Source organism: Camelus bactrianus, chromosome 26 (genome assembly GCF_048773025.1).
Source record: "Camelus bactrianus isolate YW-2024 breed Bactrian camel chromosome 26, ASM4877302v1, whole genome shotgun sequence".
NCBI lineage: Eukaryota > Metazoa > Chordata > Mammalia > Artiodactyla > Camelidae > Camelus > Camelus bactrianus.
The window spans coordinates 33,361,783-33,381,753 of NC_133564.1; the positions used below are offsets into that span (position 1 = coordinate 33,361,783).

Here is a 19,971-nt window from a genome sequence, read left to right on the forward strand (position 1 = left end):
TTACTGGTGTTTATCTATTTTCTTTTAGAAAGAAAAAATCTGACGTATCTTTCATTTTCTTTAGAACGTAAACACGGAAAGTGGAAAGTGGCTCCTAAGTCTTCCTGGTGGCAACGGGGCTGCTGTCTCACAGCAGCGGTGGTGGTGGGGAGGGTGGCCTGCGCTTTGTCGCCTTTGCAGGGAGCCCCTCCACTTGTATGCACAGGCTGGCCCTGGCAGGAGGGATCTTAAGGGATACTCATTCTAAAAGGAAGGCCAGGGAACATGTTCATTCAAAGGGAGGCCACCCGTTTCACGGTATCCATCACTACAAATGAATGACAAATTGAAAAAAAATTAGTATATAGTAAGAAGCTCTTTAGCTTTCCTCCTGGAACACTGCCCTGGGTGGGCATCGGGAACTCCTGAACACAGGGGCTGGTGACACCCATCTTACGTGCCTCTGACTCCCCAGTGGCCAGCGAGCAGCAGGAGCTCGGTACCTGTCCCCTGCGAAGGCCGGTGGCCCAGGCCTCACACGCTGCAGGAGTGTTGCTGGCACTTGAAGGTGGCAATCCCCTCCAAAGCGTCCTAGATCACGGAGTGGGGAGATGTTTTCTACTGAGAGCACGACCCAGAGGGAGTGAAAAATAACCGAGGGTCTCATAAGTAAGTAACAGAGCCACTTGGTGTTTTTCAGAGCGATATAAACATTTAATTGTCTGCTGTGTTTTGTTCTTTTCCGGGGAGGGGGTTGGTTATTTTAATTGAAGTACAATCAGTTTACTATGTTGAGTCAATTTAATTGTCCGTGGGGGAAGAACCACAGAAATGAGAGGAGAAGGGAGATCTTACAAATACAGGAGATAGGAGGATGGAGAGGAGGCAGGAGAGAAAAGGGAAGACACTGGGCTCCAGGTTGAGTGAATGGCGCACTACTGTGTACAGCCTGTGTTCATTCAGGCTGTTAACATCCATTCAGCCAATGTGCACTGCGTACTTACTGTGTGCCTGAGGGTTGGGTAGGATTCAAACTTTCTGGGGATGGGTCCTTGGAAGGGGTTTATGATTTCAAAGAGGCACAAAACACACATAGCTACTGTACACGGCATGGAAGACTGGGGCACGGTCTGTCTGCTCCCTGCAGGTCCCCCCATTGCAACAGGGTCTGGCATGTAGCAGGTGTTCCTTAAATGGTTCCTGGACGTGTCAAATGCTAGCTTTGTAGTTCTTCAGCTGTTCCGTCCACGAAGCGCTGGGATTCATTCTGAGCTGGCCGCAGCAGCCAACTAGGGGCAAAGGACACTTCAGCCTGCAGGCCATCCATTTAATAAGCAGTGGCAACGAAACCCAACCAGATAGTCTCCCCTGATAGGATCCCTAGAATAGCTCTGAAATAACTAGTCTGGAGGACTGACGTCTGCTCCAAGGCTCTGACTCTGAGCATCTTTTGAAGTTTGGAGAGGCTAGAATTGGGAGGTTTCATTTTTGAACGGAGCAAGTCGGGCCCCTGAATTTCTCCGGTCGGCGGTGTAGAAGAGGACCAGGCTTACTGCCGACTACATCTCTCCCGGCCACCGGCACCTTGAGGTTCACCAAAGCAGGCTGTTTGCTCCACACAGGCTGACCGTTCCCCTAGCCGGAAAACAGCCTCCAACGTCCCCGGTCTGCTTCTGCTGAACTTTCCTGCCAGATTTCCTTTCCCGTCCTCAGCCGGCTCCTCCCTTCGCGCGCCACCCCCACCTGTTCTGGCCTCGGTTCACAGCGTTCCTCTAACCTCTTGCCTTCTTTCCGGATTTCTTTCCTTTTCTCTCCCCGTCTCTGTCGTCTCCAGCCTCCGTATTTCCAGGCTTTCCTCCTCCTAGGTCCAGCCCGACGAGGCCACACCCGCACTGACAAGTGCCGGAGAATTTGATCATTGACTTAAAGTCAACAAAAGAAAAAAAAAGTGAGCTTCAGGAGACGCCGGAGCAGAAGCTCAGCCCTGAGAAGGGCGCACCCAGCCCGGTCCGGCCGCAGACACACCACGTCCCGCAGGACCCGCGCGGCGGGGGGCGCCCCAGCGGCCGCAGGTGCGGGCGGGGCACCTGGTTGACCCGCGTCTCCGCCGCGTCTTCGCGCAGCCGGCCCGCGCCTGCCCCTCCCTCGGCGCCCGACGGCTCGGGGCGGCCCAGCGCCGGCGCAGGCCCGTGCGGGCCGCGAGGGGCCGGGAGGAGACGGTGAGTGCAGGCGTCCCCGCGGGTTCTCCGCCCGGCGGGCTCAGCACGGGGCGGCCGAGGCGGGGCCGGTGTCCGGTGTCCGGTGTCGGGTGTCCGGTGTCGCAGCGCCGGCGGGAGAGCGGCGGCGCCCAGGGCCCCGGGCCGGCGGTCGCGGTGAGGGGCGCGCGGGGGCCGCGGGGCGCGCGGGCAGCTCCGGCTCCGGCCGGGCGGGGTCCCCGAGGGGCGCGCGCGGGGCTGCCCGGGAGGCTGGGAGGGCGCGGGCGGCCGGGCGGTGGCGCGTGGGGGTCACGGGCCGGGGAGGGGCAAGCCCAGGCCGGGCGGCGGGAACGCTCCCCGCCTTCGGGGGCTGCGGGATGGGCGCGCGGCCCCGGGAGGGCGGACCTGCGGCGGTGGCCTCGGGCGGCCGGGCGGTGACCTTCCCCCGCCTCCGCCCGCCCTCGGGTTCACGCGGGCGCCCCCGGGGGGGGGGGGGGCTGGAGGGGACAGCGACAGTCCCTGCGCGGGGTTTTCCCAGAGTCGGCTTTCCCTCCCCAAGAATCTCCGGAGAGAAGCGAGCGAGCTGCTCACGTCCTAAAAATGGCTTTGTCTGATCACCTGTTTAATAGAAACACGACTTGGACACAATTTTTTTTTTAAGTTTAGAATAAGTAAGTGGAGGCATACGCAGGCATAGATCTAGCATGGGTGCTATTTCTGGAGAGGTCCGTGCACAGTGATTTCAAATTTCTGAAGAGCGGTAAATACTTACAAAAGTTGGTCACCTCTGGTAATTCATTTTATGCTCAAAAATAGCCCTTTTGCAGATACGTGCATGATGTAAAGTTACATAAGATAACTGAATGGCTGTTTTAAAAGAATTCGAATTCAAGCTCAATTCTCAGCATTGAAGTTATTCTGTCCATATCACAGTATTTTTTATGATTTTAAAAATATTTTTTAATGATTTTTATAATAATTTAGGCTGTCTCTCCAGCTTTTTCTTAAGGTCTCAGAGTCGTTTAAAATACAAATATTGTTTTTACAGAACAGTGGCTCTGGCAGGTGTGAGTGCCAGGCCACATCCGTGGGCTTCCTGGAGGGCACCTGACCCTGTGACCCTTTAGAAATTTATTTTTGGAGAAAAGAGGAGATGTGGGCTTGCTGCTTGTCCTTTCTCTCTTTTAAGAAAAGTGCTGTACGAGAGGAAAACGGAACTAGCAGAGTTTTCCTCTTTATTGGATTTTGGATGACTGTGTCTGCGAAGGTGGAGTGTGTGAAGGGGAAGTCGCTGGTGACTGAATCACTTAACAGCACTGATTGTCCCGGACTGGAAGTGGGGAAACCCTGGCCAGTTAATTTCCTCATTTTTGTTTCCTCTACGCACTTGTCTCTCTGGCCCCACACTAGATTGTGTGACATAGTCGTCTGATTACAAAGATTCACATCAGAGCCTCGATTCACAGTGAGTCCAGGGAAGTGAGGTGACACTCAGAGATACAGCCCTGGGCGGGGCAAGGGGTGGGGTGGGGTGGTGCAGAGCTGGGAGCCCTGTGAGCGCCTTGAGCTGTGTTTGAGGACAGTTAAGTCATACCCATGGGGATCAACAGCCTTAGAGTGGTGGGTTTATTATTCGGCAGCCTGGCCCCCCACAAGACCACTGCCAGCTGGGTCCCCAAGTTGTCTCTGAGGACACGGGGAAGCCAGTGTCTTTCCTTCAAGACCCGCTAGTTAACTGTACTGCCACAAATCCACGTTTGCTACAGAAGGCAAAACAAAATAAAATGGAAGCTGTGGGAGCTGGAACTTGTCGTCCCCGGGGTGTGGTGGAGCCCTTCACGCTGGGAGAGGCTGTGCCCTTGTGCTGCCCCCAGGGGTGGTGGGAGGGGCACAGAGGAGACTGGCGCCTGGTCAGTAACGTGGCAACAGCGTCCCATCTGGGTCACTTCCTGTCGGCCTGCCTGCAGTGGGGTCTTCATACCTGCCCCGCCCCCCAGCTCACCTGAAGGTACAGGGACGAGGCTTCTGCCCCCGCATCAGGCACCATTGGTTCAACATCTTATTACCAGGGGTACCCTGGGTGGGGGAGGGGTGAACTTGGCGCTCATTTTTAGGCCCTGCCTCCAGCATCACTCTTGCTGGGAGTCACCCAATTCAAAGTGGGGAGCAGAGCGGAAGCCTCCAGCTTCACTGGGCGGCTCCCCTTCCACCATATTTCACTTCTGTGAAAGTCAACCCCTGGAGTCAAGGAATGTGCCAGCGGACGGGGCATTTACTGGAATGTCAAGGACTCCTTTACTTTGGTTTTCTTACCACTTCATCTCGGAGCACCGGAGTCAAGGGTGCCGAGGAACTACATTCTTCCGGTGTTTCTGCCACCTGCAGACAAAGGCTTGGCCTCCAGAAATCTCTCTTTAGTATGAATTTAGTTGGCCCCGCCCTGGAGATGCTATTAGACCCCGAAGTCAAGAAAGCAGCACAGGACATCAGTTCTGTGGGGGTGAGAGCCCTCTAGGGTCACCTCGAAGCAAAATGCAAAGCTAGCAAGGGAGCCTGGGAGGGGCATGCCTGACTGAGTCAGAGTCAGACAGTGCCTTTCATTCTTTTCAGATTTTCCCTTAACACTGTGTTCCCTTTGAGTTCTGGTAGTTGAATGCTGCAGATTATAGGATGCAGTTAGCAGGGATCGCAGTAGCCTCAGTAAAGGTCCCTGCGACACAATGGCTGATTGGTAAACCTAACTGCGTACTATGTATGCGAACCACGCTGGGTACCCTGGCTGTTGGGCTGTTGATCACACTTGTCTCAAAAGACGGGGTGGGGGTAGGTAGAGCTCAGTGGTAGAGTGCATGCTTAGCATGCACAGAGTCATGGATTCAATCCCTAGTACCTCTATTAAATAAAATAATAATAACAATAACAACAACAACAACAATAATAATAATTATCCCCCCCTCAAAAAAAGAGAAGACCAGGAGGAGGAGCTGGGGGAGGGGGGTAAGTGGCAGTGGGCTTCCGGGGGGCAGGAGGGGCGTCACAGTCTGGCTGGTGAGTGACCTGGTGATGGAACTGGGAAGTCAAGGGGTGGCGAAGTGACTAATCTGAAGTTTGAGTGTTTGGACTTAGTCGGGAGAAACAAGATATCTGAGAGGGCATATCTCTAGCTCGATGGTGAGATAACCGAGGCACTGAAAGCACAAAATGGTTAGTCAGCTTCTTAGAACATAGGTGATTCCGAAAAGTCACCGTAAGGAAGCTTTTGGGGTGTATCCGATGATACTGCAACACAGTAAACTATTTTTTCCCAGAATGGAAATCTATACCTTATTTCCTTCTGGTGACACAAATATAGATGTTTGCTATTTAAAAAAAAAAACAGACCAAATAGGAACATGGAAAGTAGAATGAGACGGAAGTGGAGTTGGCACCCCCTGTGAAACCACCTGTGTGCTCAGCTGCAAGGCTTCTCCCGCTAAGGAACCGTCTTACAGAGTGAGGACCCTTTGTGGTGAAGCCGGTCACCTCCCCTTTCCGCCCCCGCTGCGTTTATCCGGTGTGTACGTTTAGATCTTGTTACATTAGGTTATCCGGAAGAGGTACACCTCCAACCTGGTGACCTTGCAGAATGTACATGAATGTTCCCTCCTGCACCTGCACTGTGTTCATGGTTCTAGTGAGCTGTCTGAACCTGGCGTTGTCCTTTTGTGAAGATGAAAGTACAGAGTTCTGGTTATTTAGTGCTACTTTTAATGAGAAAATGGCGTTGTGGTCTAATTTTTATTTCTTCTTTTACCTTCCTCAAGCGTGGCTCTGGTTTGGTTTGGGTTTTGGGGGCGGTAAATCTCTCATATCTAAAAAACGGTATTTTCTTTTGAAATAAGTTGTGTGGGAGAGAGCCTTTTCATTTCTCCCTGTTCTGTGTTTCTTGATCTCTGTTCTTAGCCATCCACTCGGTAGTTTGCTGGGCTCTGAGGCAGTGGTATGTTTGCTTAGTTGGACGAAGGCCAAACCTCTGTTATTTTTTTTCGTTTGTTTCCCTGAAATTGACCCATAAAAAGTTAGGGTCTGTTTTGTTTATTTGATAAAGTATCTTAGGAAATTACAGGTTAGAGGTTACGCAAAGTCTTAACAAAACTAGCTCAGCTTTCTTCTCTTCTTCCCCGAAATGAAAGATGACACTGTATTTCCTCCACGTTCTATTCATGCACCTGTCCCGCCCCGTGTCTGCACATTTGAACACTGCTGACTTTTTTTGGCCGTTGCTCTTTGCAGATTCATGAACGGCGTTTGGGACGGGATGCCTGGGGCCAGGAACCCGGAGCCAGTTTGCTGAATTACTCTCCCAGTCCCCCGAGTCTCCGGGGAAGGTCCGCGGGGTGCCTCCAAGGGCCAGCCCAGGTCGAGGCACACTTGGAAGCCATTTTCCAGACCTTTGGCCGCAAGTGTAAAAGACTCCCCACCCGGCCAAGATGCTGAAACAGATACTGGCGGAGATGTACATAGATCCTGACTTGCTGGCAGAGCTCAGCGAAGAACAGAAACAGATCCTATTCTTCAAGATGAGGGAGGAGCAGATCCGCCGATGGAAAGAGAGAGAAGCAGCAATGGAAAACAAGGAGTGCCTGCCAGTGAAGTCCAGACCAAAGAAAGGTACGCGCAGCCCGGAAGGCCTATGCTCAGGCACGTCGAATGTCTCCCCCGGCCCCCCTTTGTTTGTACATTTCACACCAGTAGAAGCAAGGCAGGTGCCAGGTCCAGTTTGGCAGGTGGGCCCCTGATGTTACAGAGATGCTAATAGTGCAATTTATCAACTTGAAGTCTCCACGCTTGCGCGGGTACACACACACACACACACACACACACACACACACACACACACACACCCGATTACCGTGGAATTGTGAGGCTGGAAGCAGATCTCTTACTTGAAATCAGACTGACCTGAAGCTGCAGGAAAAAGCCACCTGTGGAGCTGGACCTGAGGGGTATTAAAGAAGGTTTCTGTCCCCTTTTGTCACAGAAGCCCAGTATCCTGCTACCAGCAAAGGAGGTCTTTGTGGGAGCATCTTTGTAGCAATAGTGTTTGCATTTCCTAGACTCTAAGAGATTTTTCTTTGAGTTATCTTTTTTTAGGGAAGTTCTCTCAACATGCAAATACTGCTACAGGGGAAAAAGTCATAATACTCATATTTTCAATGTGAATTCATTTTTCAGATGCACTGCTTCTTTCAGACCCAAGGAATCCTTGTTAGTTTGAGAGGGCCTTTTGGGACCACGGGGGAGGAATTCCTTGTACAGCAGGCTTAAAGCGTATACACACACAGACGCGGAAAAGCACACATGAACTCCCCCCACCCCCACAGTGCCCACATTCTGCTCTGAAAGAATAACTATGTTGTTTTTTAAAAACACAATTTTCAAGGTCACTAACAGAGAGGCATTCCAGATCAATTTCTCCTCATCTTTCATGAAGCCAGGAAAAATTAAATTTGATCAAACCACTCAGGGTTTCAAAGATCAGGACAGTGCATCTCACTTGTGTGCTGGCATCCACGCAGACTCAAAAAGGAAGTCAGTTTAGTGCCTTTTACCTTGTACTGTCTTTCAGTAAAACCTTTGTCCAGTTAAGCCTTTCTAGCGATACGGAAATGTTTCCCTTTTTTTATTATCAATAGCAGCTGCTTATTGAGCACCTGTTTTGGTCACACCACGCACAGCACTTTTACATACGTTGTATGTCATCTTCACAACATCCCTGCAGAGCTGATGTTGTCCTATGTCACCGGTGAGGAACCTCAGAATCAGAGTTCAGGTCAAGGTCACACCACCAGCTGGTACCCAGACCTCTGGGATTTCACAGTCCCCCACACTCTCCAAATAGATACTTGCTTTTCCTTCGACGGTAACCTGTCCATACTGAAGCATGACCCTTCAATCTTTCCGAGCTGGTTCCAGCATCTCTTTGCATCCTTTAGTCAGAGTTTACCAGGCGCCACCTGGCCTCCTGGCGCCATGTTGGTTGTGAACGTAGCTCGTAGATGTGGTGGGTGACTGAGGGCTGGTGACAGTGGAAGGGCTCCTGCCCCCGCAGTTGATGGCCCGGGCTCTTTGTAAGGCTTTGAGCTCCTTCTGCTGGCTGACTTGTCTCCTCGTGATGACTTAAGACAATAATTTCCGTGTCTTTGCTTAAATTCTTCCTTTGCAGGGTTTTGAATCTCTCTGAACTGTATTTCTTTATTAGGTAAGTGATCATAAAAAAGTTGTGTTGATTTACACCGCAAACATTCTATCAGGTTTTCACATCAGAAGTGTATTTCTCCCTTAAATTTAACAACCGGAGCAATGTATTTTGTACCAAAGTGGTTCCTCTTTGACTACAGAAAAGGGGACAGTTTGAGATTCTTTCCCACTTCTCCTATAGACAGGCCTCCTCTGTTTCGTCTTGCTCTGTCTTTGATGATCAAGCCACCGAGAGAACAAGGCAGTGTCGCCGTGGCTGGGGCTCCCCAGGCTGCGCTGCGCGTTGAGTCCCCCCCGTGTGCCCCTGTCTCCCCCAGGCCTGCACCCCCAGCCTGGCTTGCCCCCGGCTGACCTAAGTCCTGCTTTTCCTTAGTGGCTCGTGGCTGGGCTGTGGCTTTGAGCTTGTCCTTTTCTTGGTTCCTAAATAAATCTTTTGCCCACCCCGTTTCTTCACCATTCCAGTTCATCACTTAGCGGCTCCTTCACTGTCCTCTGGCCATTTCTTTCTCTCTCCAGCCTACTGTGGTGAGTTTTCAAAGAGCAGCCCTGGAGTTTTAGTGATACAGGCGTGTTGTGTATGCCTGGCACCTGTCCTCCTTTGAGTCATCTTCAGGCTAAAGTAGGAGGGGCTGAAAGCAATCAGAAGTATGGACTTAACTCAGGAATAGATCAGAAAATCATTTCAAAACGCAGTGGGGAAAATATGATTATTAGAGAATTCTGGACTGCTGGGGGAAGAGCTAACGAGAGGGCTTGAGTGATGTGGTCCAGTCTGGTAGCCGCTGGCCATGGCCCGTGAAATGCGGCTAACCTGGACTGAGGTGGGAGGGACGGGTACATTAGCTAGAGAAGGATGCAAAACATCACACTGATAATTTTATATTCATTATACGTTGATAGGATATTATTTGGGGTATCTTGGGTAAACTAAAGCATATTAAAATTAATTTCACCTGTTTCTTTTGATTGTTTGATGGGGCCACTAGAAAATGGAAAGTTACAGGTGGAGCTGAGAGTGGACAGCACTGCTCTAGATAGTAAACGTGGCACCAGCCCGCGCTGATTGAGCTGTGGGCGTGTCCAGCCCTCCCTGCACTCCAGGCTGAAATATGCTATCTCGTTAAATAATCCCCACCATGTGCGGTGACTCTCACATCCGTATTGCAAAGCCGACCTCTCACCTGAGCTTTGGTCTCCATGTTGGTCTCCTAAGGAGCATCTCCACTCCAAAAACCCTCGAGCCCTGCAAGCTTGATGCAAAACCAAGTTCATCGGAGTCCCCCCGTTTCTCCACATCCCCCAGGCTGAGTCCTGTCTCTTGGTCTCCACTGTGATCTGTGGCCCTGATCACTCCCAAGTCACTAAAGCCAGAAACCTGGGAGCCCCCGGTTACCCCTGACCTCACCCCACCCACCCCGCTCCGTCCGATGGAGCTTTTCTCCAGCAGCGTGCTGGTCTGTTAGGATGTGCCAGGCAGAAGCCTTATATTTATGTTATTTCAATTAATCCTCACCAGAATACGGAGACGCAGACGTTGCTCCCCTCTTATTCTCACAAATGAAGAAACAGACTTGGAGAAAATAATTGGTGTGGGTCACCGGTGGGGTCAGGGTTCGAACTCAGGTCCAGATCTACTCCAAGTCTGTTCTGAGCCGCAGGTCCCGGCCCCACCTGTGCCCCTAACTCTGGGCTGGACAGTGTCACGGGCTTGGCATCCCAGGTGGTGAGCACCGTGTGTGGGTGGTATCGGGCTGCCCTGCCCGTTCGCCTCCCTGAGCCTTGGACCCAGCTGGCCTCTCTCCTGACTCACCGTCTCCCTGGTCTGCTCCGCCGCCTGCTTCCCTGGACCACGCTTGGGGCCATGCCGGTTCTCCATCTTCCTGTCTGTGCTTTTGTCTCAAAAATAAGCATTGACATTTATTAAAGTCTAAAAAGATGGGCTTGTGTTAGTTACTGCAGGATTGTCACCCAGGTTGACGTCAGGAGGTCCCCATAGGACTGGCCGTGGTCTTCGTTAAAAGGCACGTGGGGCTGGCGCCACCTCTCCTTGCTTGCTTGCTCATTTCCTGTCATTCCCGTGGGTGGCTTTCCGTTTTGCTCTCAGAAGTGTTTCTGTGTGGACAGGGCATCAGAGGCTGCTCTCGGTGCAGGTTTTTCCAGTCTCACATGTGGGTTTTGAATTCTGGTTCCACCTTAACCAGCTCTGTGATCTCTTCGGGAAGTTACTTACCCTCCCTGAGCCTTAGTTTCCTCCTAGAAAAATAGGGTTCAGAATGGCCTCAGGTGACGCTCTAAGGGTTTAAAGGCAGACGAGGCAGCGGCATCACTCAGAAGGGTCATGGCCACAGTACCCGAGTCCTGGAGGCCCAGCTGTCCAGGCATTTGTCTTTTGGTTTCTGGATCGGAGGTAGGGTGTCCTAGAGGAGCGACCAGAGTGCTGGGCAGTAGCTGGGACCCTGGGAGCATGTGGATGCGCTGCAGCCTGGGACTGGCAGGAGCCCTGCTGACCTCAGCCCTCATGAGTCCCCAGTGTATTTAGTACGTCATGGGTTAGGAGGCCCTGGTGCTCACACTCTGGCTTCTGTTCTCTGAGTCTGTGGTCTTCTCCTTGTGGGGATAGAGTGTACGGCTCTCTGTCACCCTCTCAGACACTTACCTCTTACCGTGCTTGTGCAGAATTCCAAGTGGATCCAATTGAATGGAGACCAGATGCTGACCCTCTGAGGCACAGTCATAGCCCCAGGAGTCGTGTTGGCCTCACCCAAGGAAATGATCATACTGCCATCTCCAGACTGTGCGCCCTGCTCTCCTGCGGGCCTGCCACTCGGGGTGAAATCCGGTGCAGTGTCATGTGAGCAGGGTTCACACTCCAGCGTCAGGCTGGAATAGCCTGGCCATTTCCTTGCCAAGAACACGTGTGACACATCACTGATTTTGTGTGACATTTTGCAGCCCTGCCTCATCCGAGGTTCTGCAAGGGTCACAAGGTGTGGACGTGAGTCTGCACAGGGCTTCCTTGCGGTGTGCTGCCGAGCAGGACTGACCTGCTGTTCCAGAAAGCTGGTTTTAGAAGTTCTCAAGAGTCCCTGAGATAGTGAACATGAGAGCTCCACAGCATATAAACGTGATTCAAGAACTGGGAAACAAACTCATAGTTAAATGGAAGTGCTATTAAAAAAAATAAGAAAGGTCCCTCTCCCACTGTCCTCTGATTGAAGAGTGCACGTCATTCTAAGGGGAAGCAGACAGGAAACCCAGAATGCCTGGAGAGCATTAAGTTAGGACAAGGCGCGGTCCTGCCCCATTCACATCCTTTATGCTGGTACCTTTGCCTTAACCTTGACCAGGTCCTGTTAGTTTATTTTGCTTTTATTTCTTTGGCCTTGGGAGACTGATCTCAGAAAACACCCCTCTGACTTATGGCAGAGAATGTTTCTCTTCTAGGAGTTTTATGGTGTCAGGTCTTACACTCGTGGACTCTTGGCTGGTCACTCAGACCAAGAATGTGGAGCGAATCCTTTCTGAGCACTTGTCATGTGATAGGCCTGTGAGCTCAGGCTCATCACCTCTGTTTCCTTAAAGAGGGAACTCAGGCTCGGCGAGATCAAGTGACGTGTGCATGGTCCCATAAAGAATTGCTCGAAACTCTGGGATTTTAATGCAACTTTCTGTCTTTGTGCAGTACGTGGCCAATTTAAATCCTGTAGTTTGGTGTCTGGGATCTGTGCCACACGGCCCCCTGACTTTTTCAGTTCTGGTGGAGACCACTAGCTCCCTAGGGACCCCCATGGATTCCTTTCTCTGATCTCTGATCATCCAGCACCAAACCCACCCCAGTTTTGTGTCTGAATTCCATATCCATCCTCCAAAACTGAACACAGGGAACTTACTGTTTCTTCTCTGTCCTCCCAAAGCATCCTCCTCCCTCTGACTCCTCATTGGACTTAAAATCTATTGCGGTTACAGTGTGTGTCCCCCTGGCACCTTCAGAACCCCTCCCCAAGTCGTGTTCCTTTTATAACTAACTAGCTGTTCAATGCCTGCCTCCCCCAACTAGCATGTGAGTCCCTGAGAGCAGGAACTGGTCTGTCTTGTTCGTAGGTGTTTCTGCACGTGCACCTCAGTGCCTGGTACGTAGTAGATACGTGATAAAATTCATTACGTAAGTGAGCTGGTGCCTGGCCCTTTCTCTCGCAGGCTCTGCGTGGCTTGCAGGAGGATGCTGCATCCCACATCCCGGAACTCAGATTTGTGGAATGAGCTATGCAGAGGCCCTGCTAGCCCTCCCTCCTCTTGGTGCAGAGCTGAGGACCCCAGGCTGAGGCTCGCTTCATTAGAATGACCTCCCCCTTCACCTCAGGGTCAGGGAGCTGCGTGCAACCCCTTGAACTTGCCCCCCCCCACCTTAGTTTCTTCACCTGGGATGAAGAATCATCAGAGCAGAGACTCCTGTCCGGGCCACTAACTCTGACACATTGTACCAAATCCCCTCTCTTCTCGCCCCAAAGCCACCATTTCTTTATCTTCCACACCCCCTCCCGTAGAAGTGTCAGGACCCTGTCTTCTCCTTTGCATCTGCCCAGCTTGAAGTTCTAAGCCCCTCCTGTGTTGGCAGCGTTTCTGTGATTTCTCAGCACCCCACTCCTGAGAGTCACGCCCCCACCCACACCCCCGCGGTGCTTTTGGACTCAGTTTGGGGGACGCGCGTGTCGCTGTCCTGAGCAGAGCCGTTGGGATCTCTGATCCCCTCCTGCCCGCTCCCCCCCAACCCCACCACTGTCCCCTGTGCTGTCTCCCTCCAGGTGCCAAAAACATTGGTGGAAGGTTATTTTGATGCAAGTTGAGAAGTGGACATAGTAAAAATATTCTTAGCTGCGCAGAGAACACACGTAATAAAGGGAGTTTTTTGAGGGGTGCCAGCTTTCATGAAACTTCAGACGTTTCCTCAAATGAGCTAGGACTGGAGGGCTCCCCACCCCATCAGGGCGCACCTGGACTGACTCCCCCCCAACCCCGACCAGGGCGCACCTGGGCGCACCTGGGACACACCTTCACTCACACCTGTGAGCACAGGGCCCGGCCGCTTCCTTCTGCAGGAACCTTTGGCTCCTGTCATGGTGAACACTGTGACCTCCCCCCACACGTCCTTTTCAGAAGATCGATGTGCCCCAGGACACTGTCCCCGCCCCCCCGAAGGGCTTGGAAGGCACCGTAAGAAAGAACACGCCTGACCCTGAGCTGCTGCTTGTTTAATCCTGAGGCCACAACAGTACGTGGAGAGCGATGCTTTACTTTGTGTGACGTGTCCATGGCCTGGCCTATGTCCTAGCAGCTGCCCTGGGTCACACACTCACCACCACCCACAAGTGTGGGTCCCCAGGTCCTGGCATCGTGACTAGGACCAGCTGGGGGCCCTCGTGGCCCCAGTAGGTCCCCTCTGGCGCCTTCAGACTTAGGGCTGCACCCCGACCTCTCCTGGGAGCAGTCCCCCGGCCCCGGGTTTCAGGGAGCATGACCTGTGTGGCCACGCGGCAGGGCAGGAATAGAATGAAAGTAACACAACCCCTGCGACCAGCTGTAAACACGGTTATTCAAGTAGCTCCCCACTGTCACAGTCCGACAGTGACACCTCTCACAGGCCGGCCAGTCTCTGAGAAGCCACGTACACAAACAGCAGCACAGTGATGCATGGGGAGTGGCGGACCCCGGGGGAAGGGCCCGGCCCTGCTGCCTGCCTCCTCCCCAGAGCAGTCCCCCATCGGAGGTGTTAGTAGTCCCATTTTGCAGACCAGGAAACTGAGGCTTAGAGAGATTAACCGATGTGTCCACATCACACGGCTAAGTGTCAGGTGAGGAGGTAAACTAAAGCCAGTCTAACTCTGAAGTGCATGCCTTGTACCCAGCAGCGAGGCCAGTAGAGACAGTGGACACACCAAACCCTGGTGCCGCCGGGTTACAGGCTGATTTCAGAGGTTCTGGCATCTGATGTTGGCGCTGTGACCAAAGGATCACGCTAACAACACCTGCTTTCTTCCCATCTCGCAGTCTTCACTAGTAAAATGGGCACGTTCAAACCCCATATTCATCATAGTTTAACACAAACGTCCTGCAGCCACCGCCCACTGTCCCCGAGAGCCTCCGGGCCTTGCCACTGCCCCTGGAAACGCCACTTTTTCCGAGCAGGCTGGATGTGCTTCACCACATCTAATTTTTTCCTTTTCTCCTGAAGACTCTAAACCCATTAATGATGGAAAACATAATAACCCATGACCGAAGATGTTTGTTCAGTCTGAATTCTGTTTTTTAAATTTATTTATTTTTTTACTGAAGTGTAGTCAGTTACCATGTGTGAGTTTCTGCCGCACAGCGTCATGTCCCGGCACGCATATATGCACATAATCGTTTTCGTATTACTTTTTCATTAAAGGTTAGTACAGGGTATGGACTAGAGTTCCCTGTGCTCTACTGAGTTCTGTTTTGCCTGCAGAGAATGGCAAGTCTGTTCACTGGAAGCTGGGAGCTGATAAGGAAGTCTGGGTCTGGGTGATGGGCGAACACCATCTCGACAAACCCTACGACGTGCTCTGTGATGAAATTCTTGCCGAGAGGGCCCGGCTGAAGGCGGAGCAGGAGGCAGAAGAGCTCAGGTATGAGGTCCGCAGAGCAGTGAGGGCCCACCCGACCCCCGCAGTGCCCGGTGGGACTGGGGAGCCAGGTGGGGCTTGAGGGCATAGAGTGACTCCGGGCCTCTGGAAAGCTCCTTTAGGCTTCCAGTGACTCCCTCTGTTTTCACTACACCCCAACTCGGTGGTTTCATTTCCCCACTTGGATGTGGACGCGATTCCCCAGTGGCCAAGGGCTTCAGCAGAATCGTGTGAGGGCACAGGGACCACTCGGGCTCCGAGACGGCCGCTGAGTAGCAGGCCCCTGGGTGCTGACCCTCTGCCTGGTGCTAGGAGTTCAGAGGTGAGCAAGGGCCTCCCTCCCAGGAGGAGAAACGGTCAGGTGCCCGAGGTACAGTGTGCACTGTGACGGGGGTATAGGCTGAGCACTACCTGGGCCCATCATTCTGGTCCACGGAGGAGGTGATGATGGAAGTGAACCTTGAAAGAGAAGTAGCTTTCCAGCTGCAGAGGGTCAGGCAGGACACTGTAGGCAGAGAGCTGACTCCAGACCCTAGAACTTGACCCTGGACTCGAGCGTGTGTGGTGCTTTGGGTGACGGTGAGTCTGGGGCACACACTGGTGAGTGGCAGGGGACAGGGCCACGCCCTAAAGTGCCTCAAAGTCCAGATGTAGGAGTTTGGACCTTATTCTGTGGACAGTCAGGAGGTTTTGGATAAGGAAGTGACATCGTCAGCAGGAGATACAAGATGGTGACTCAGGTGGTGGCAGGGAGGCAGGGCCTGGGTCCCCTCTGCTGGGTGCCCAGGGTGGCCTCCCCAAAACCTACCCCTCCATCCCCACCGAGTGTCAGAAGCCCTATGTGAGCGGGCAGCCCTTTGTAAGCAGGTGAAATGGAAACAGACACATGGGCCTCCATTCAGGTCCCCGGGCTGTGACTTTCTAACCGGAAGTGGGCATCGGAGAGAAAGTGTCGGTTTGCAAAGGGCTCAGCATAGCATCAGCACAAAGCGGACGGCACCCGTCCCCATCCCTCACATGCTTGGAATGTCCACGCCAGCTTCGGAAAAGCTGTCCCCGGTGCCGAATGCTTTGCCGAATGTAATCCCCTGTTTGTTTCCCTTCAGGAAAACCCAGTCCGGAGGATTCACCAGCAGCTTGAAGGCAAAGTCACACTCCTCTGACCTGCCGGTGTCAGGTGACCGGGAGACGCAGAACGTGTGTACGAAGGCGGCAGAGGAGGGGGGACCGGGGCCAGGCGGTGGGCCGACCCCACCCGTCAAAGAGGAGAAAACCCCCGTGAGTCTTTCGTGTCTGTAAGCGTGTGCAGTTTCGTGAAGGGGGAGAAAAGGCACTGGGGCCGTTGGGCATCTGGGTCTAAGGTACTGGGGCTGTTGGGCTTCCGGGTCTGAAACTGGTTTTTCTGGAAACACCCTTCCCAGCTTGAAGGCCCCGCTGTCCATTCCTCGTTGGGGGCCTTGAGGGCTTTGGCCCCCCTGCTGCTTCACAAACAATATAAAGCACCCCTTTTTCATGGGCTTGGAGGGGTGAAGAGTGAGCCCTGGAAATAGAACTGTGCATTTAAAGACGCCTCCGGGGCTACTTCCCCTGTGAGACGCCGTCTGTAAACAGTCGGCAGACTGTTTCTTGAAGGACCAGACGTAGATCTCAGAGTCTCCGGGCCCTGTGGCCTCCCTGGCAGGTGCACACGGGTGGCGGCCCGGCTGTGCCCAGCAGGACTTCACTTACAGGGTGGGCGGGGCGCAGGCCAGGGTCTGCTGGCCCTGCCCTGTCCCGTGGTCACCTCCGGGATCTAGATTTTTGTCCTGGTGAGTCTCCCTTTGGGTGGAGGCCGGAGGTATCACCTCTTGGCCTCATAGACTCTGCCTGTGATTGTGGAAGTGTTAACCTCCTCAACATGACAGAATTTGATGCTCAGGGAATGTATTCTCTTAGGTTTCTGGTGGTTTAAAAAGCTCAGGGACAATTGGCTGCTTGGATTATGGTTCAGAAGAACACAAGCACTAGACTAGGAAGGGTTTCTTCTGCCAAGGATTTAATCACCCTGAGGACTCACTGGGGCTTTGCAGCCGTGTGGCTCCCGGGAGGCCTCTGGCCCTGCGACACTGAGTGTGCTCCCTTGGGGTAAGTGTGGTTATCTGTCCTGCCTCCTCCACGGGCTTCTTAACATGGAAAGCACACCGCTGAGTGTCTCCTTTCATCCCCACGGCAGCATCGTATCCTGGGGCCTGTCGTGTGTTTGTCCATTTGACAGGCGAGGAAACTGAGACTGTGCCCAAGGCCTGAGGAAAGGCTGCAGTGGGACTCAGACCCGGGTCTGCAGGACCCGCCCCTCACTCTGACTATTGATTGCCTTATTCATCAGCGGAGGTGGAGGAGCTTTGCAGATATGGGGCTGAAAATATTTAGGGGGGAACATTCGAGAATCCGGCCCACACCCCGGGCCCTCCGTATTCCCGCACGCGTGCTGGGGAGCGCTGTTTGGCTCTCACCGGTTTCACACCAGAAAGCCCCCTCCCTTTGCCCCTGATACGAGGACCAGCAGCGCCACCCCAGAAACCTCCTTCAGGAGCGTGAAGGACACGGGCTAATCTTTGCACGTGAATGACAATACTTGCCGAGCAAAACAATCAAAGGTAGGACAAAAGATGACAATAGAATGAAAGTAAGCAGCAGGGTTATCACTCTGCTCCTGTGTCACAGCTCTTAGGCGGGAGGGGCGCTTTTTCCATTCCCGCCCGCCGGATGGAAGGTGGTTGGGGCAGGATAAGGAAACATCTAGGTGCCAGGAATATGGACAAACTAGGTGAAGGTTTTTTACATCCTTGTTTCTCATCTTTCCCTGCATCAGAGAAAATGCTTTCAGGGTTTTGTATTTATATAAATATACACAAATATGTCTCTATATAGACAGTGAGGAGGAAACCCCAGGACGGGCTGATTTACTCATTCACTTGCCCAGGGCCTTTCAGGCACTAAGAGCACATTACAGTGCAGATGTGAAATGGAATCACTGCTGTCATGAACTTTATAATGGAGAAAGCAGGGAGAGATTTCACATAAAACATCATTTCAAATGGTAATCGTGCTCCAAGGAGCCAGGGATAGATGGGGGGGAGGGGAACGGTGTTTCTGGTCCTCCCTTCCCCCAGGACGCGTCACCAAGGAGGGCGGGACAGCTTTGCAGGGGCCTCGGAGCTGGAGATGAGGACAGAGGGTGGTGGTTCCAGCAGAGGGACAGCCAGGCAAGGTTGTGTGGCTGGGAATGAGGTGGCTGGAGTGCGGAGGGGGTGACAGAGCAAGGGGGTGGGCAGGGCCAGATAGGACAGGGTCTTGGGAACGACTTACGTGTTCCGACCCTTTTTGCAAGAATGACTGGAAATTGTCACTGATTTTTGAGCAAGGGGCTGACCTGTTTTGAAAGGAACCGATCATTTGTGCATCAGAGTGGGCGGGGGAGTGAGGTTTCCAGCACAACCCAGGTTTCTAAGCTTGGCTGCTGGGGGAGTGGGGGTGTCAGTCAGCAGAAACAGGGATGAATGTCTCTCCAGAAGAGGATCTGGTTTTAAAGATGAAGAGTCTAGTTTAGAAACATCAAGGATCTCTCAGGCCGCTCAAGGTGCTCGAGCAGATGTAAGTTGATTTTGTACATCATAGTAAGCCACACGCAGTTTGACTTAGAGTTCGAGAGGCTTTGTGTCATATGTTTATTTCATTTTACGACGCAACACAAGTATGATTTCTTTTGTACAGATGGTGAGACTAATGCTCAGAGAGATTGAGGTGCCCCCAAATCACAGAAAGTCCTCATTTTTGTATATTTACTTTAATGTCCACTCCCATCAGTACTGTGACATCCTTAAAACAGAATTCATAGTCTTCTCCAGATATACTGGTGAGAAGCCAAGAGCTCTGGGAGTTAGCCAATACATGTTTCCAAAATGCAGCCCATATTTGCACACAGTACAAAGATTTGGACGTTCCAGCCATAATTTAAGCATAGTATCAGAAGGAGATTGTCAAGTCTTTAAAATTTCATTGTCGGGAGGGAGGGTACATACATAGTTCAGTGGTGGAGTGCATACTTAGCATGCATGAGGGCCTGGGTTCAATCCCCAGTCCCTCCATTAATAAATAAATAAATAAATAAAACTTAATTGCCTCCCCCCACCAAAAAATAATAATAAAAAAAATAAAAAACATTTAAAAAATAAAGTAAAGTATAATAAAATTCCATTGTCTACACAAGGCCTAAAATTGATGATAAAAAGAAAAGTCATCAAGCAGTTTTTATGGAAGTTGGTGATCATCATGTTTATCTGAATAACCAGTGAAGAGCCATCCATTTTCCGGAAGTATAAAAAAAATTCGGGGGAGGGGATAGCTCAGTGGTAGAGTGCATGTTTAGCATGCACGAGGTCCTGGGTTCCATCCCCAGTACTGCCCTTAAAAAATAAATAAAAAAAATAAGCCTAATTACCTCCCCCACCAAAAAAAAAAAAAAAATATATATATATATATATATATATATATATTCAAGGAAAATCAGCTCTAGATTTACTCAAGTGAAACGGTCTTGTTGGGTTTGTCATGAATTTCCACATGACAGATCAGCACCTGACAATGTGCCCTGTTTTCTAGCAAAGTCCTCCCGACCTGAATCTGAAAGCACTCCTGGCTGGTCTGATCTAAAACCTCCGAAGGGCTGTGCAGAGTAGATGAAAGTTAAATCCAGCCCTGACGCTGCAGAAGCGTTTGGGTAAGAGTCCGTTACTCGTAGGAGGTCGGGCTTCTGGTTAATGATGACTGGTATTCGTGCTGCCACACAAGAGCGGACCGGATTTCTGTATTTGCATCAATGGTGTCTTTGCAGCTCTGCTCTGATTATCTTATGGGAGAATCATCCAGGCAAC

The 19,971-nt window shown here is 52.0% G+C and overlaps 1 protein-coding gene across 4 annotated transcripts in view; it reads left to right on the plus strand.

The window, feature by feature from the left end:
• Positions 1–1,336: 1,336 nt before the first annotated feature.
• Positions 1,337–19,971, plus strand: part of SH2D4A (SH2 domain containing 4A) — a 50,301-nt gene continuing 31,666 nt past the window's right edge. The window contains exons 1-4 of one of the 4 annotated variants that reach the window (XM_074353667.1): positions 1,337–2,198; positions 6,447–6,824; positions 14,902–15,061; positions 16,165–16,336. In XM_074353667.1, coding sequence (XP_074209768.1) covers positions 6,644–6,824; positions 14,902–15,061; positions 16,165–16,336 — 513 coding nt within the window. In that variant the 5' untranslated portion in view covers positions 1,337–2,198; positions 6,447–6,643. The other 3 variants (XM_010957785.3, XM_074353669.1, XM_074353668.1) reach the window with 3 other exon arrangements.